This window comes from Oncorhynchus gorbuscha, linkage group LG12 (genome assembly GCF_021184085.1).
Source record: "Oncorhynchus gorbuscha isolate QuinsamMale2020 ecotype Even-year linkage group LG12, OgorEven_v1.0, whole genome shotgun sequence".
In the NCBI taxonomy this organism is placed as follows: Eukaryota; Metazoa; Chordata; class Actinopteri; order Salmoniformes; family Salmonidae; genus Oncorhynchus; species Oncorhynchus gorbuscha.
Window position 1 is genome coordinate 63,796,085 of NC_060184.1, and position 19,398 is coordinate 63,815,482.

The 19,398-nt window shown below is 46.6% G+C and overlaps 1 protein-coding gene across 1 annotated transcript; it reads right to left on the reverse strand.

The window, feature by feature from the left end:
* Window positions 1–650: 650 nt before the first annotated feature.
* On the reverse strand, window positions 651–17,234 carry plcxd2 (phosphatidylinositol-specific phospholipase C, X domain containing 2). The gene is made up of 7 exons (XM_046290792.1): window positions 16,909–17,234; window positions 14,874–15,010; window positions 14,663–14,782; window positions 14,340–14,549; window positions 2,901–3,011; window positions 2,529–2,659; window positions 651–1,804 (listed from the first exon to the last, which is right to left on the reverse strand). Exons 1-7 carry the CDS (start codon window positions 17,009–17,011, stop codon window positions 1,666–1,668), a joined length of 951 nt encoding a protein of 316 aa, XP_046146748.1. The 5' UTR covers window positions 17,012–17,234; the 3' UTR covers window positions 651–1,665.
* Between the last annotated feature and the right edge of the window lie 2,164 nt (window positions 17,235–19,398).

Genomic DNA, 19,398 nt, shown 5'->3' on the forward strand with positions numbered 1-19,398 from the left:
AACGCGTCTGTCTTTCTTCGTCCATTTGAGACGCTCCACTCCCACAAGCCTCTGTGGTATGTGTAATGACTCTACAATTAGTGTCCCTTTGTGTGTGTGTGTGTGTGTGTGTGTGTGTGTGTGTGTGTGTGTGTGTGTGTGTGTGTGTGTGTGTGTGTGTGTGTGTGTGTGTGTGTGTGTGTGTGTGTGTGTGTGTCTCAGGCCAAACCGCATTGTTGACGCTCTTGCTCTCAGTATCACACATGCACACACACACACACACACACACACACACACACACTTGCTCAGTATCACACACACACACACACACACACACACACACACACACACACACACACACACACACACACACACACACACACACACACACACACACACACACACACACACACACACACACACACACACACACACACACACACACACCAGTTGAGAAAAAGGGAAGGAACATCTAGTCAAATGGCTCCCCAGACTATTTGCATTGCCCCCCCCCTCCCCCCTCCACACCACTGCCACTCTCTGTTGTCATCGATGCATAGTCACTTTAATGAACTCTACCTACATGTACATACTACCTCAACTAACCGGTGCCCCCCTGTATACATTGTTATTTTTACTGCTGCTCTTTAATTATTTGTTACTTTTATCTCTTATTCTTATCTGTATTTTTTAAAACTGCACTGCTGGTTAGAGGCTTGTAAGTAAGCATTTCACTGTAAGGTGTATTGTAGTATTCGGCGCATGTGACTAATACAATTTGATTTGATTTGAAAAAGGGAGGGAGCTAAAATGAAAACATCTTTCCCAATAAGGGAGAATAAAACGAGATCCTCACTGCCTGCAGACAGCAGCTGTGCTGATACAATCTCTCTCTCTATTTCTCTCTCTCTCTCTTTTTCTCTCATACACACATTTTCTTTCCTCCTTGATTCTTATTCTTTCTTTTAGTGCCTCTCTATCGCTCTTCCCCATTCTGTCTGCCCTTGTCTGGGTCTCCACCTCTCTTCTCCTCTCTCCTTCCCATCATTCCCCTCCAGGAGGACCACAGAAATGTACAGTTAGTCTGGGAGTTTTTCTCTGTGTCAGTGTGATAATCAGTGGACTGCCACAAGCCACACACACACGCACACGCACACGCACACGCACACGCAAACGCACACGCACTCGCACACGCAAACGCACACGCACATCAAGACAGCTGTGTGTGAGTGGCTGTAGCCAGACTTTCATTGCTAGTTATAAATCAAGATAACTTTGCTATGATCTATCTTGAATGTGTTATCATAATAACTGCATGTCACACACAGCTGTAAACTGCTACCATTGAAATAGTGTTAAATCTGTGTGTGTGTGTTTAAGCAGTCTCAGCCCTTGTACATTGTTATACTTCTAAGCGCAATATGTGAATCTCTGTGGTCATTTTGTCGACCATGATCAGTCAATACCGGTCATGTGAGCTTTAAGTGCATGAGATAGTCACGTGATGTATGTCTGAGTGTCCCATTATCACGTGTCCCGAGTGTCTGGTCATGTGATCAGTGATGCAGCTGCCATGATGGGTAGAACGGGACCGTGAAAAGATCCAAGTGGGTTTCTTTTCGACTCATATCCAGTCTACTCATTCTGACTCTATGGTGGCGTTAGTCAGTTTTTCTTGTGGTCCTGTTAGTTGAGCAGGAGGTTGTTGAGGTTGATGACTGTGTTGGCGAAGTCAGTCAGTTCCACAAAGTCAGAGGTGATGATGTTAATCCCGTCAACACCGGGTTTCTGGGTCTCGACCCACGTTAATATAATGGGAAGGTTCCTGAGAAGGGGAGAAGGACGGGAAGAGGGGGGAGATGATAAGGGGAGGAAGGGGGAGTGGAAGAGAGAAAATAAGGAGTGTAAGAGCTGTTGTGTCTGAGTCAGACTATAGTTATTGTATCCAAAGCATTTTTTAAGTTTGGAGCTCTTGCTGTTTTAGTTATGGGTGCATTTCAGCAAACACACACACACACAACGGCCAGGGTCGTATCAGAGATAGAGCCCTTAACCTTCCACTAAGCCCCTGCAGCCGTCAGGACAAAACCAGGAAGTGGGAATGTTTATCCTGTGATAATAAGCCATCTTGTTTCCGTGCATACGCAAAATTAGGCCATTTCCTCCCAGCCTGCCGTCTCCACTAAATATCCGCTTCAGAGTCGCTTCTAGACACTCATCTATGGTCAGATTTCTGTTGTCAACTCTTAATGGTTAATGTGAGAATTTATGGAGAGCAACCCGATTTTAGATCTGTACCTAAGGGCAACTACCTGGAGAGTCTAACTAACAATTACCCTTACAGTTTACCTTCCCCAAGTCCTACCTTTAAGCATTAGGGGGAGACGCCAAACTGACCTTAGATTAGTCCGTGTTTAGGGTCTTCACCCTACTTGGAGTCTGACCGACTGATAAACTGACAAAACTGACTGTGTATACCGCCCTCTGCTGGCTGCTATCAGAATACATACTATACGCTCAGTACACACAGAAACACTAATAACACACACCTCTCAACTAGGTAGTTGCGTAGCCCCTTGACCAGACCCTTGACAATGGTCTTGACTCTGGGGGTGAGGATGGCCTGAGTCACGTGGAAGGACCCCATCTTAGCCCTCTCACCTAGTGTTGTCTCCAGGAACTAGAATCATAATCGTAATCATTATCAACATCAGTTGGATTTATATATAATTTTTCTATGAGATTTATCCCCTTATCTCATCCACTACGAAATACACACACACACACACACACACACACACACACACACACACACACACACACACACACACACACACACACACACACACACACACACACACACACACACACACACACACACACACACACACACACACACACACACACACACACACACTGACCTGAAAGAGTTTGGTGGTGTCTGTAGTGTTAGCCCAAGGAGCTGGACACTTGTTGCCCGGCCATATCAATGGACAGCTCTCAGCTGACGGGTGGTGGTAGAATACTATGACCTGGGACACACAAGACTCAGATTCACTCTCAGAACATTTCACACCATCGTTTCACACCTTAACCCTTAATCTGTCTATCTGCTAATTCATAATTATGACTCACCTATTGTACCGGTCTCGTCGCCTGTCTGATTACTACACACCTGTCACCTGCCAGGTAATCTGGCTCTAGAATCGAGATTAGGGTCGCAGAACATAGAAACTCACCTGACCACATCTCTAAATGAGATGTTTCTGATAAACACACACACACACACACACACACACACACACACACACACACACACACACACACACACACACACACACACACACACACACACACACACACACACACACACACACACACACACACACACACACACACACACGGAGAGAACAAAGGCGGAGAGTTCTGGTTGATGACCAATAACAAGTGGTGCGATGGGGAAACGTACAGGAATTTACAAGCTTTTGCTCACACAACTTGGAATACTTGGTCATCAAATGTTGCCCTTTTTACCTTCCGAGAGAGTTCTTAGGGATTATCACCATGGCTGTGTACATCCTTCCCAAGCCGACACACGGCTGTGTACATCCTTCCCCAAGCCGACACAAGGCTGTGTACATCCTTCCCCAAGCGACACAAGGCTGTGTACATCCTTCCCCAAGCAGACACAAGGCTGTGTACATCCTCCCCAAGCCGACACACGGCTGTGTACATCCTTCCCCAAGCCGACACACGGCTGTGTACATCCTTCCCCAAGCTGACACAAGGCTGTGTACATCCTTCCCCAAGCCGACACAAGGCTGTGTACATCCTTCCCCAAGCCGACACAAGGCTGTGTATATCCTTCCCCATGCCGACACAAGGCTGTGTACATCCCGCCCCAAGCCGACACAAGGCTGTGTACATCCTTCCCCAAGCCGACACAAGGCTGTGTACATCCCGCCCCAAGCCGAGACACGGCTGTGTACATCCCGCCCCAAGCCGAGACACGGCTGTGTACATCCTTCCCCAAGCCGACACAAGGCTGTGTACATCCCGCCCCAAGCCGAGACACGGCTGTGTACATCCCGCCCCCAAGCCGAGACACGGCTGTGTACATCCGGCCCCAAGCCGAGACACGGCTGTGTACATCCGGCCCCAAGCCGAGACACGGCTGTGTACATCCGGCCCCAAGCCGAGACACGGCTGTGTACATCTGGCCCCAAGCCGAGACACGGCTGTGTACATCCGGCCCCAAGCCGAGACACGGCTGTGTACATCCCGCCCCAAGCCGAGACACGGCTGTGTACATCCGGCCCCAAGCCGAGACACGGCTGTGTACATCCCGCCCCAAGCCGAGACACGGCTGTGTACATCCGGCCCCAAGCCGAGACACGGCTGTGTACATCCGGCCCCAAGCCGAGACACGGCTGTGTACATCCGGCCCCAAGCCGAGACACGGCTGTGTACATCCGGCCCCAAGCCGAGACACGGCTGTGTACATCCTTCTCGAAGCCGAGACACGGCTGTGTACATCCCGCCCCCAAGCCGACACACGGCTGTGTACATCCTTCCCCAAGCCGACACACGGCTGTGTACATCCTTCCCCAAGCCGACACAAGGCTGTGTATATCCTTCCCGAAGCCGACACAAGGCTGTGTACATCCCGCCCCCAAGCTGACACAAGGCTGTGTACATCCGGCCCCAAGCCGAGACACGGCTGTGTACATCCCGCCCCCAAGCCGACACACGGCTGTGTACATCCTTCCCGAAGCCGACACAAGGCTGTGTACATCCCGCCCCCAAGCCGACACAAGGCTGTGTACATCCTTCCCGAAGCCGACACAAGGCTGTGTACATCCCGCCCCAAGCCAACACCAAAAATGCACTCAAAGATCTTTATTGGACCCTGGACAAGCTGGAGACCGCGTATCTGCAGCGTTCATTGTTGCAGGGGACTTTAGCAAAAGTAATTTGAGAACCGTGCTCCCAAATTAATATAAACACATTGACTTTCCAACTCATAGAGATTCAACGCTGGACCACTGCTACACACCTTTTCGACACGGGTATAAGGCCATCTCCCGTCCTCCTTTCGGCAAATCTGACCATGACTCCATTTTGCTCCTTCCCGCCTATAAACAAAGACTCAAGGAAAGTTCCAGTGGTCAGGTCTGTACCATGCTGGTCTGACCCATCAGAATCCAGGTTCCAACTGTTTTGATCACATGGACTGGAATATGTTCTGGGTTATTTCTGGCGATAACATCAATGAATAAGCAGACCCAGTCACCGGATTCATAAAATTATGTGATATCATCCCCACCCCCTCAACAGACATCTACCCTGGCCCAACCCCAATGGAAATTTGTGACCGATTGGCTCAATTCGGTCTTATGTAGCAAACTTTGTGTTTTTAACATTGGATATCATGTTATCATACACTATCATTGCATATCATACACTACAGTTGAGGAACAATGGGATAGTAATTATTTTGAGAAAATGTCCCTTGAATGTTTTGGTACACCTGCTGAAGAGCTCTTCTTTGTCTACATCTCTTCAGCATCGTTCACACCCCCTTAAGCTTAGCCCCACCCATCTCTTTAAGGATTCACATGTGCAGCCATGTGTTAAACAGTGAGTACGGTAGTGTTTTAAACAACCCAAGACTAAAGGCTGGTTTATATTACGTCTATCGACATGTCTGTATACAGTTGTCGCAGTGACATCATGAACATTCTATTGTCATCCAACATCAAACTTGTTGTTGTCGTTATGAACAATTATAAACCCAAAAACGACAGCAGCCTGGTGGTCCAAAATAGCATAACTGGTGTATTTTAACAGCAATAAACCCACCCATTTACAAATATGTCAATCTAGCGAACCAGGCAACTAAAAGCAACTTTCTAAACAATGTTTTGGTTCGTTTCTAGTTTGCTAGCTAGCTAGATAACATTAAGTTAGTTGGCCAGCCAGTTCAAATAATGACCATATCATATAGCTGACAACTCCTTAACTTTAGCTCATTTGTATTCATTATTACAGGAAAATAAACTTACAACAATATCATTATTTACAAGTTAATGGAAAGCTAATTACAGAAAATAGCTTACGGTTGTGAGTGTGACGAAATAAAAGCAGGCATTCTACCAGATAATTTTTTAACTTGGACACGGTCTCATTGGCCTAACTTTATATCCTAATTTGACTCTGGTGCAGGTCATGTTGTTCTTCACATTATCATCTCTGGTAAACACACACTATATCGAACAAAGTCTATGTTTATTGGTCACATGCACAGGATACAGAAGATGTAAACAGTACAGTGAAATGGTTACCTGAATAGTGGAGTCCTTTGTTTAAACATGTAGCTAGCTAGCTAAACAACTAACTACAATCCCAACTCATAACGTAACTACACTGCATCAATCTACAGGTAGCTAAAGCTAACCAACTACACTGGACAAAAATATAAACACAAAATGTAAAGAGCTGCATTAAAAGATCTCAGAAATGTTCCATACTCATAAAAAGCGTATTTCTCTCAATGTTTGTGCACAAATTTGTTTACATCACCGTTAGTGAACATTTTATCCTTTGTCAAGATAATCCATCCACCTGATAGGTGTGGCATATCAAGAAGCTTATTAAACAGCATGATTATTATACAGGTGAACCTTGTGATGGGGACAGTAAAAGGCCACTTTAAAATGTGTTGTTTTGTCACGCAACACAATGCCACAGATGTCTCAAGTTTTGAGGGAGTGTGCAATTGGCATGCTGACTGCAGGAATGTCCACCAGAACTGTTGCCAGATAATTTTATGTTAATTTCTCGACCATAAGCCGCCTCCAACGTCGTTTTAGAGAATTTGGCAGTACGTCCAACCACAGACCGCGTCAGCTCAGGACCTCCACATCTGGTTTCTTCACCTGCGGGATTGTCAGAGGGGGGTAAGCGGGGTGCTGAGGAGATTTGCTGTTTTCCCTTTTGTGGGGAAAACTAATTCTGATTGGCTGGTGTCACGCCCTGACCTTATGTCATGTTTTGTCTTATATTGTCTTGTCATTATGCTTTCCCTTCTGTTCGTTTCCCCCTGCTGGTCTTATTAGGTTCGTTCCCTTTTTCTATCCCTCTCTCTCCCTCCCTCTCTCTCCTCTCTCTATCGTTCCGTTCCTGCTCCCAGCTGTTCCTCATTCTCCTACTCACTCATTTAGTCTTTCCACACCTGTTCCCTATCTTGTCCTCTGATTAGAGTCCCTATTTCTCCCCTTGTTTTCCGTTTCTGTCCTGTCGGATCCTTGTATATTGTTCGCCGTGCTGTGTCTTTGTCTCGCCCTGTCGTGTCTTGTTTCCCTCAGATGCTGCGTGTGAGCAGGTGTCTGAGTCTGCTACGGTCGGTGCCTTCCCGAGGCAACCTACAGTTTATGGTCGAGTCTCCAGTCTGTCCTCGTCACTACGAGTGGAATTAGTTTTTTATGTTTTGTTTTCTGCTCCGATTTGTCTAGGAGTATTGCCTATTTCCTTTACTGGAATAAAGACTCTGTTTTCGCCAAGTCGCTTTTGGGTCCTCATTCACCTGCATAACAGAAGGATCCGACCAAAGAATGGACCCAGCGACTACAGATGCTCGTAACACTGCCGTCGAGATCCAAGGAGCCATGCTCGGCAGACACGAGCAGGAATTGTCTGCTGCTCGTCATGCCGTGGAGAACCTGGCCGCTCAGGTTTCCGACCTCTCTGGACAGTTCCAGAGTCTTCGTCTCGTGCCACCTGTTACTTCCTGGTCTGCCGAGCCTCCGGAACCTAGGGTTAATAACCCACCTTGTTACTCCGGGCAGCCCACGGAGTGCCGCTCCTTTCTCACCCAGTGTGATATTGTGTTCTCTCTCCAACCCAACACATACTCTAGAGAGAGAGCTCGGGTTGCTTACGTCATATCACTCCTTACTGGCCGGGCTCGAGAGTGGGGCACAGCTATCTGGGAGGCAAGGGCTGATTGTTCTAACAATTACCAGAACTTTAAAGAAGAGATGATTCGGGTTTTTGATCGTTCAGTTTTTGGTAGGGAGGCTTCTAGGGCCCTGGCTTCCCTATGTCAAGGTGATCGATCCATAACAGATTACTCTATAGAGTTTCGCACTCTTGCTGCCTCTAGTGACTGGAACGAGCCGGCGCTGCTCGCTCGTTTTCTGGAGGGACTCCACGCAGAGGTTAAAGATGAGATTCTCTCCCGGGAGGTTCCTTCCAGTGTGGACTCTTTGATTGCTCTCGCCATCCGCATAGAACGACGGGTAGATCTTCGTCACCAAGCTCGTGGAAGAGAGCTCGCGTTAACGGTGTTTCCCCGCTCCGCATCGCAACCATCTCCCTCCTCTGGCTCAGAGACTGAGCCCATGCAGCTGGGAGGTATTCGCATCTCGACTAAGGAGAGGGAACGGAGGATCACCAACCGCCTGTGCCTCTATTGCGGACTTGCTGGACATTTTGTCAATTCATGTCCAGTAAAGCCAGAGCTCATCAGTAAGCGGAGGGCTACTGGTGAGCGCTACTACTCAGGTCTCTCCATCAAGATCCTGTACTACTATGTCGGTCCATCTACGCTGGACCGGTTCGGGTGCTACATGCAGTGCCTTGATAGACTCTGGGGCTGAGGGTTGTTTTATGGACGAAGTATGGGCTCGGAAACATGACATTCCTTTCAGACAGTTAGAGAAGCCTACGCCCATGTTCGCCTTAGATGGTAGTCATCTCCCCAGTATCAGATATGAGACACTACCTTTAACCCTCACAGTATCTGGTAACCACAGTGAGACTATTTCCTTTTTGATTTTTCGTTCACCTTTTACACCTGTTGTTTTGGGTCATCCCTGGCTAGTATGTCATAATCCTTCTATTAATTGGTCTAGTAATTCTATCCTATCCTGGAACGTTTCTTGTCATGTGAAGTGTTTAATGTCTGCTATCCCTCCCGTTTCTTCTGTCCCCACTTCTCAGGAGGAACCTGGCGATTTGACAGGAGTGCCGGAGGAATATCATGATCTGCGCACGGTCTTCAGTCGGTCCAGAGCCAACTCCCTTCCTCCTCACCGGTCGTATGATTGTAGTATTGATCTCCTTCCCGGGACCACTCCTCCTCGGGGTAGACTATACTCTCTGTCGGCTCCCGAACGTAAGGCCCTCGAGGATTATTTGTCTGTGTCTCTTGACGCCGGCACCGTAGTGCCTTCTTCCTCCCCTGCCGGGGCGGGGTTTTTTTTTTGTTAAGAAGAAGGACGGTACTCTGCGCCCCTGCGTGGATTATCGAGGGCTGAATGACATAACGGTTAAGAATCGTTATCCGCTTCCCCTTATGTCATCAGCCTTCGAGATTCTGCAGGGAGCCAGGTTCTTTACTAAGTTGGACCTTCGTAACGCTTACCATCTCGTGCGCATCAGAGAGGGGGACGAGTGGAAAACGGCGTTTAACACTCCGTTAGGGCATTTTGAGTACCGGGTTCTGCCGTTTGGTCTCGCCAATGCGCCAGCTGTTTTTCAGGCATTAGTTAATGATGTTCTGAGAGACATGCTGAACATCTTTGTTTTTGTCTACCTTGACGATATCCTGATTTTTTCACCGTCACTCGAGATACATGTTCAGCACGTTCGACGTGTTCTACAGCGCCTTTTAGAGAATTGTCTCTACGTGAAGGCTGAGAAGTGCTCTTTTCATGTCTCCTCCGTCACTTTTCTCGGTTCTGTTATTTCCGCTGAAGGCATTCAGATGGATCCCGCTAAGGTCCAAGCTGTCAGTGAGTGGCCCGTTCCAAGGTCACGTGTCGAGTTGCAGCGCTTTCTAGGTTTCGCTAATTTCTATCGGCGTTTCATTCGTAATTTCGGTCAAGTTGCTGCCCCTCTCACAGCTCTTACTTCTGTCAAGACGTGTTTTAAGTGGTCCGGTTCCGCCCAGGGAGCTTTTGATCTTCTCAAAGAACGTTTTACGTCCGCTCCTATCCTCGTTACTCCTGACGTCACTAAACAATTCATTGTCGAGGTTGACGCTTCAGAGGTAGGCGTGGGAGCCATTCTATCCCAGCGCTTCCAGTCTGATGATAAGGTTCATCCTTGCGCTTATTTTTCTCATCGCCTGTCGCCATCGGAACGCAACTATGATGTGGGTAACCGCGAACTGCTCGCCATCCGCTTAGCCCTAGGCGAATGGCGACAGTGGTTGGAGGGGGCGACCGTTCCTTTGTCGTTTGGACAGACCATAAGAACCTTGAGTACATCCGTTCTGCCAAACGACTTAATGCACGTCAAGCTCGTTGGGCGTTGTTTTTCGCTCGTTTCGAGTTTGTGATTTCTTACCGTCCGGGTAGTAAGAACACCAAGCCTGATGCCTTATCCCGTCTCTTTAGTTCTTCTGTGGCTTCTACTGATCCCGAGGGGATTCTTCCTTATGGGCGTGTTGTCGGGTTGACAGTCTGGGGAATTGAAAGACAGGTTAAGCAAGCACTCACGCACACTGCGTCGCCGCGCGCTTGTCCTAGTAACCTTCTTTTCGTTCCTGTTTCTACTCGTCTGGCTGTTCTTCAGTGGGCTCACTCTGCCAAGTTAGCTGGTCATCCCGGCGTTCGAGGTACTCTTGCTTCTATTCGCCAGCGCTTTTGGTGGCCTACTCAGGAGCGTGACACGCGCCGTTTCGTGGCTGCTTGTTCGGACTGCGCGCAGACTAAGTCAGGTAACTCTCCTCCTGCCGGTCGTCTCAGACCGCTTCCCATTCCTTCTCGACCATGGTCTCACATCGCCTTAGACTTCATTACCGGTCTGCCTTTGTCTGCGGGGAAGACTGTGATTCTTACGGTTGTCGATAGGTTCTCTAAGGCGGCACATTTCATTCCCCTCGCTAAGCTTCCTTCCGCTAAGGAGACGGCACAAATCATCATCGAGAATGTGTTCAGAATTCATGGCCTTCCGTTAGACGCCGTTTCAGACAGAGGTCCGCAATTCACGTCACAGTTTTGGAGGGAGTTCTGTCGTTTGATTGGTGCGTCCGTCAGTCTCTCTTCCGGGTTTCATCCCCAGTCTAACGGTCAAGCAGAAAGGGCCAATCAGACGATTGGTCGCATACTACGCAGCCTTTCTTTTAGAAACCCTGCGTCTTGGGCAGAACAGCTCCCCTGGGCAGAATACGCTCACAACTCGCTTCCTTCGTCTGCTACCGGGTTATCTCTGTTTCAGAGTAGTCTGGGTTACCAGCCTCCTCTGTTCTCATCCCAGCTTGCCGAGTCCAGCGTTCCCTCCGCTCAAGCGTTTGTCCAACGTTGTGAGCGCACCTGGAGGAGGGTGAGGTCTGCACTTTGCCGTTACAGGGCACAGACTGTGAGAGCCGCCAATAAACGTAGGATTAAGAGTCCTAGGTATTGTTGCGGCCAGAGAGTGTGGCTTTCCACTCGTAACCTTCCCCTTACGACAGCTTCTCGTAAGTTGACTCCGCGGTTCATTGGTCCGTTCCGTGTCTCCCAGGTCGTCAATCCTGTCGCTGTGCGACTGCTTCTTCCGCGACATCTTCGTCGCGTCCATCCTGTCTTCCATGTCTCCTGTGTCAAGCCCTTTCTTCGCACCCCCGTTCGTCTTCCCCCCCCCCCCGTCCTTGTCGAGAGCGCACCTATTTACAAGGTACGTAGGATCATGGACATGCGTTCTCGGGGACGGGGTCACCAATACTTAGTGGATTGGGAGGGTTACGGTCCTGAGGAGAGGAGTTGGGTTCCGTCTCGGGACGTGCTGAACCGTTTGCTGATTGATGAATTCCTCCGTTTCCGCCAGGATTCCTCCTCGAGTGCGCCAGGAGGCGCTCGGTGAGTGGGGGGGTACTGTCATGTTTTGTCTTATATTGTCTTGTCATTATGCTTTCCCTTCTGTTCGTTTCCCCCTGCTGGTCTTATTAGGTTCGTTCCCTTTTTCTATCCCTCTCTCTCTCCTCCCTCCCTCTCTCTCTCTCTCTATCGTTCCGTTCCTGCTCCCAGCTGTTCCTCATTCTCCTACTCACTCATTTAGTCTTTCCACACCTGTTCCCTATCTTGTCCTCTGATTAGAGTCCCTATTTCTCCCCTTGTTTTCCGTTTCTGTCCTGTCGGATCCTTGTATATTGTTCGCCGTGCTGTGTCTTTGTCTCGCCCTGTCGTGTCTTGTTTCCCTCAGATGCTGCGTGTGAGCAGGTGTCTGAGTCTGCTACGGTCGGTGCCTTCCCGAGGCAACCTACAGTTTATGGTCGAGTCTCCAGTCTGTCCTCGTCACTACGAGTGGAATTAGTTTTTTATGTTTTGTTTTCTGCTCCGATTTGTCTAGGAGTATTGCCTATTTCCTTTACTGGAATAAAGACTCTGTTTTCGCCAAGTCGCTTTTGGGTCCTCATTCACCTGCATAACACCTTAGTTATCTTTGTTTTCTTTATTATTTTGGTTAGGTCAGGGTGTGACTAGGGTGGGTATGTTAGTTTTTGTATTGTCTAGGGGTTTTTGTATAGCTAGGTTTTTCTGTAAGTCTAGGTATTTGTATGTCTATGGTGGCCTGAATTGGTTCCCAATCAGAGGCAGCTGTTTATCGTTGTCTCTGATTGGGGACCATATTTAGGTAGCCATATTCCCTTGGGTATTTTGTAGGTTCTTGTCTATGTGTAGTTGCCTATCAGCACTCATTTATATAGCTTCACATTCATTTGGTTAATTTGTTAGTTTGTTCAGTGTTCTTTCTTCATTAAAAGAAGTATGTACGCGTACAACGCTGCGCCTTGGTCTCCTCCATACAGAGAACGTGACAGGCTGGGCCTGGCTCTACAGTGGGTAAACCATGGCTGCACCCCTCCCAGTCATGTGAAATCCATGAATTAGGGCCTAATTTATTTCAATTGACAGATTTCCTTATATAAATTAACTCCGCAAAATCTTTGAAATGGTTGCATTTATATTTTGTTCAGTATAGGCTCAATGTTAGCTAGCTAGCTAAAAGTACACTTTAACTTGCAATAAAAACAACTTTCTGACAAAATATGAAATGGTTAATATCTGCAAATGTAGCTAGCTACACTCTCTTACCCGTATACAAGGATGAATGCTTCTCCCTCTGTCACAGATGCCATGGTTGCCCATAGTTTGAAGATGGAATCCGGAGACAGGTGTTTTGTATATTAGCCTTATTTGTTCTCAACTCAATTCTCACTTGCAATCACGCCTGAATTTTCTCAGTCTCCTTAGCTATCATACTGCATTCCACTAACTTCAAAACTCGATCCTCCAGAAAGTGGAGAGCCTTAGCAACACTTTTGCAGTTCTTCGTGATATCTTTCAAAAATGCCACGTTAGAAAAGATTACCGCCACATACTGCAGCTATTGTTGTAGACAAAAGTGTGCTACATGGCAGACTAATCCGAACTCCTCTCTCGGCATGTCCACCCCATCCATTATCTCAGCCAATCATGGCTAGCGGGAAGGTTCCTGCATTTTTCTGTGGCTAAACCAACTAGGCTCATTATTTAACAATCGTATTGTAATTTCCAGATGGCATACAATTTTGTTATTAAAGCACATGAAAGTTCACATGTTCCAGAAGGCATTTCTGCCAAAACACACATTTGAATCAAACTTAATTACATTCAAATGCCTCTCCTGTGAAGTAGTGACGTGTGACATACACCTAGTTTCCTGAAACAAGTCACATTTATCATGCTGAATAGCCACCACTGCTCCTACCCCCCCCCCCCCCTCACACACACACGATACAAATACCAACACTATTCTTTCCCAAGCACTCTCAAACACAAGTGCAAACACACACACCAACTGCCTCCTGACTTAATCTTCTGTCATCCATTAAGACTTACTGGCTGCTTACAGACCGAAATAGCTGTGTGTGTGTGTGTGTGTGTGTGTGTGTGTGTGTGTGTGTGTGTGTGTGTGTGTGTGTGTGTGTGTGTGTGTGTGTGTGTGTGTGTGTGTGTGTGTGTGTGTGTGTGTGTGTGTGTGTGTGTGTGTGTGTGTGTGTGTGTGTGTGTGTGTGTGTGTGTGTGTGTGTGTGTGTGTGTGTGTGTGTGTGTGTGTGTGTGTGTGTGTGAGAAAGAGAGCGGGAGAGACAAAGAGAGAATCAATGTCTGTGAGATGAGATCCCTGATTGACAGGTTGAAATTGCTGCAGCAGCATTTAGTAAGCAATCCACTTTAGCTTCTACTGAAATCCTGACTCCACTATTAATCTAAGATGTCACACACACTCAACTTATAGATGACTGGGTCTTACTATCAGAGGTTCAACTATATCTGTAAGTGGAGGACGTGGAGGAGTGTTCACACTTTCTGACCTCACCCTGTCTGTCTCACCTGGTACTTGTTCTCCCAGAGATAGTCCAGAGTGATCTCCTCAACAACGCCGATCTTGCAGAGTTTAGATCCGAACACTTCCTGGAGCATGTTGATGAGGTAGGTGTGATGCTCCATCCCCATGGCGTAGTGATGGTTAAAGTCCAGGAACACCATCTCCTTACCATGGGCGTCCAGGAAAGAGTTAATGTCCGACAGACCGTCACGCACCTGAGAGAGTGTGAGAGAAGTCAATAGTAGGAGGAGACGTTTACTCTAGGTTTTCGTTTAATAACATGTTTATTGATCTTCTAGGTGTCTGGCTATGGGGTCAGTACATCCACCTTGTGTCCAAACAGGCCATGGATGAAGTAGATCTCAGTACCAGACTCTCCAGGTTTGGATGACACACGCAGGTCAAAGTAACGAATCCCTGCATCCAGCTGCTCCTTAAACGTCAGGTTCTGGTGATAAAAGTCATATGCTGACAAAGACTGAGGATCCCATCTTTTCAATAGAGTATTGGTTAATCATCTGAACCAGTTGAACCCTCACCTGTGTCATGGACCACTTCTTCATGACTTTCTTGGAAACGAAACGGAAGGCTGTGGCCAGGTATTTGACTATGGCCTTCTGGTCAGGGCCCACCGGGGCCTTCACATCTACCCAGTAACTAAACGAGTCATGGGACCCTGAGAGAGAGGGATGAGGGGAGATTGGGAGAAGGAGGGGAGAGAGGAATGAGGAGGGTTGAGAGGGATGAGGAGGGGAGAGAGTGAGGAGAGGGAGGAGGGGAGAGGGAGGAAGATAGGAGAGAAGGATGAGGAGGGGAGAGAGGGAGGAGGGGAGAGAGGGAGGAAGATGGGAGAGGGGGAAGAGGAGTGGACAGAGGGAGGAGAGGGAGGGAGGGAGAGAGAGAGGGAGGAAGATGGGAGAGAATGATGAGGAGGGGAGAGATGGAGGAGGAGGGGAGAGAGGGAGGAAGAGGGGAAGAGACAGATCAAGTGATATAGAGAAAGATATGCCTTTTCAGTCTGGAAAAGGAAGTGAAGGTCCTTCTGCCAATATTATGAGTGGGCTAACCATCTACTTTTGTGCATTCTCTCTCCCTCTCTCTCTCTCTGTTTAGGTAGTACAGATTAACACCAAGAACCCTCTCTGAATCCATTAGGCTAGCCTCACTACATTGTAAACAAAACAAATACATGCATGCCACATCCGTCTCACATACACGTCACACCCCAGTTCCCCAGACCCACAGGTGCTGCATCACTGTTTTTCTCTCTAGTCCAACAGTAGCCTACGCTGTTCTCAGACAGAGAAGGTGCTAAACTTAATTTAGCTAAAGTGTGGCTTTGCTGTTAAAACCATATAACCCCAGATAGACTTTACCAGTGGGAGGTCATAAACCAAGTCAGAGCCAACAGTCATCATTATACGCCTCATGTCGACCGACATATGACACCCCTACAACACACACACACACACACACACACACACACACACACACACACACACACACACACACACACACACACACACACACACACACACACACACACACACACACACACACACACACACACACACACACACACACACACACATACACACACACACATACACACACACACATGTAAAGTGCCGTCAGAAATTATTCACACCCCATGACTTTTTCTACATTTTTATGTTTTACATCCTGAAATAAAATTTATAAAATTGAGATGTGTGTGTCTCTGGCCTACGCACAATACCCCATAATGTCAAAGTGGAATTATGTTTTTATTTTTATTTTTCCAAATTAATAAAAAATGAAAAACTTTTATGCTTTTGAGTCAATAAGTATTCAACACCTTTGTTATTGGCAAGCCTAAATAGGTTCAGGAGTAAAAAGGTGCTGAACAAGTCGCATAATAAAATTGCATGAACTCACTCACTCTGTGTGCAATAATAGTGTTTAACATTATTTTCAAGGTCCCTCAGTCAAGTAGTGAATTTAAAACACAGATTATACCACAAAGACCAGCCAAAATCATAGAGGAAAACCTGGTTCAGTCTACTTTCCAACAGACACTGGGAGACAAATTCATCTTTCAGCAGGACAATAACCTAAAACATAAGGTTATGTTACACTGGAGTTGCTTACCAAGACGACATTGAATGTTCCTGAACGGCCGAGTTACAGTTTAGAAAAGAATATCTAGCACTGATTAACAACCAACTTGACAGAGCTTGAAGAATTTTATAAATAATAAAATACTGTACAATCCAGGTGTGCAAAGCTCTTAGAGATTTACCCAGAAAGACTCACAGCTGTAATCGCTGCCAAAGGTGATTCTAACATGTATTGACTCAGGGGGTTGAATAAACCCAATCAAGATATTTTTATTTTATTTTTTTTTTTACAAATGTTAGAATTTTCTTCCAGTATTTTGTGTAGATCATCGACAAAAAATGACAATTACATACATTTAATTCCACTATGTAACACAACAAAATGTGGAAAAAGTCAAGGGGTGAATACTTTCTGAAGGGACTGTAAATAACAGATATGGTTAATTGTTTACATAACACACACACGCGCGCTTACCGGGCACTGCAAGGTGCTTCAGGGGCATAGCTGTGAGCTCGGGGGAGAGTGAGCTCATCCAGTTGGCGTTCGAGGCACCGATACCCGTGGGCCGCGTCTTCATGGCGCCTCTCTGATCTCACCCCCCCCCCCCCTTAAAAATGTTAACCGTCAAATCTGGTATACCTGCTGCCGGTGTAATGCCAGTATCCTCACCACCCACATGAGACTCACAGTAAAATAAATCATCCTGAGGTGAGGAGCAAGAGCGCCTTTCATGCCTCCTCGAACCACCTGTGTATCTACCTGTCTCCCTGCTCTTTACCAGTGGTGCGGAGCCCACCAGGGCAGCCGAAGTGCCTCCAACGGGCTAATGACGTTGACTAATCTTCTTAGACTGAAATTACACTCGTTATCCCCCCTCCCTTCTTCCCTCACTCCCTGCGTGCAGGTTTAAACCAGCAGGGCTTCCCTCGATGCGTGCTGTGCATTAGCCTACTCAGGCTCACCCTACTCACCACCAGAAACAGTGACAGATGGACAACGGCTTGGTCGGGGGTCTCTGTCCATCCTGGGGGCAAAATCTTAAATGGCCATAAAAATGCTTGAGTGACTATCCATCATTAAAGTGACAAAATGTCACTGCAGAATATACTGTATGTGACTGGAGAGAGTAGGAGAGAAGTGGCACTAGGAGTGGGCCTAATCGCCTACAAAAGTGACCTTGTGGTTCAATGGCAAGCACAAAGGCCTGCCTGTACAAATGGTCCACAGCATAGTGCACATAGTCTATGAAGTTTCATGCATCACTGCTAAATATTTTAGCATAGAACAGGGGTCAACACTGGCAAAAATAAAAATATAACCAGGAAACAGCTAAACAAAATAATTTTGGAAATCTGTTCCCAAGTATTCCCACCAACAACAAAACAAGAGACATATCCCATTTGGGAACAGACGTCAGTTCAAAGTCTAGTTTTTATTTACATTTGGGTATGTTGTCAACTAATGTGAATTCAATTTGAAATCAACAACAATGTCACCATGTCATTGGATTTAGGTTCAAACCTAGTTTTTTGCCCGGTGGGATGTGATTGTGTCTCAATGTAATCAAGGTATGAAATGATTGTGTATGTAAGGGTTTTCTGGTGAAAGAGAAGCGGACCAAAAAGCAGCATGGTGGTTATTCATGTTCTTTAATATATAAAGAAACTACACATGAGATAACTAACAAAAACAACAAACGTGAGAAAACCTAAAACAGTCCTATCTGGTGCAAACACAGGGACAGGAACAATCACCCACAAACACACAGTGAAACCCAGTCTACCTAAGTATGATTCTCAATCAGAGACAACTAATGACACCTGCCTCTGATTGAGAACCATACTAGGCCGAAACATAGAAATTCCCAAAACCTAGAAAAACAAACATAGACTGCCCACCCAACTCACGCCCTGACCATACTAACTAAATACAAAACACAGGAAATAAAGGTCAGAACGTGACAGTGTATTTGAAAATAACAATCTCATTTTGGGCTCAGTTGTGAACTTGGTAAATGTAGGTAAATTTAGATGTGGATGTGAATGAGGAACAGGCAGCCAGAGTTCTACTGCACATTCGGCCTAATGTAATAAACGTGAAAGATATTGGAAGGTTATATTAAGACATTGGTATATATCATATTGTTGTCCATAGGTACATCTGTCACCACCGCATGCTAGACAGACCTGACCAACACTGCCATTACTGAAATGGAGGAACAACTTATTTCTGTAGCATGAGGTGGCAGAGTAAGTAACAACCAGCTGACAGAACAGACTGAGTGGCTTACTTGACAATCTCGAGTCAGGGGACGTTGTTATGGCAGACTGCAGGTTTAATATAGAGGACAGTGTAGGGTTCTACTGTGCCGCCATAAAGCTCTGTGCACTTCATTTACACTGGGCAAGAAACAGTGGTCTGCTTTAGAAATAGAAAACGCTAGAAAGAGTTAGTCAGTGTTAAAATATCAGGTGCTACAGAGCAATGTACCTCACCATGAAGCCATGAGTACCTTACCAAGAAACCTGGAGAATCAGTTGTACTGATTGAAAAAACTGGGGTCATGTGTTGTGCGCTCAATAATCTCTCAGACTCCATTGTCCCTTTGCCCCCCCTTCTCCCCCCAAAAAAGACAGCTATTCAAGAAATGACAATGTCCAGAACACTGTTATAGTTCTCAAATAAAATGGTTTATTGTAGTTCATACAGGAGCAACACATTGATCCCCCCCCCCCCCCACACACACACACTAAATCACACATTGAAACTTGAGAACGTAGTTAATTCATTCATAATTTGATCAATCAATTTCATGTTTGTGATTCGATGACAAATTGTGTGTATTAAGTTGTTGTTCATTGTTGTCAGTAGGTGAATCTGTCAGCATTGCATACCGGGCTCCATAGATTGAACAGAGCTCAATTTAATTGTTCCCGGTCAACATTTTTGTCAGAATGTATTGCT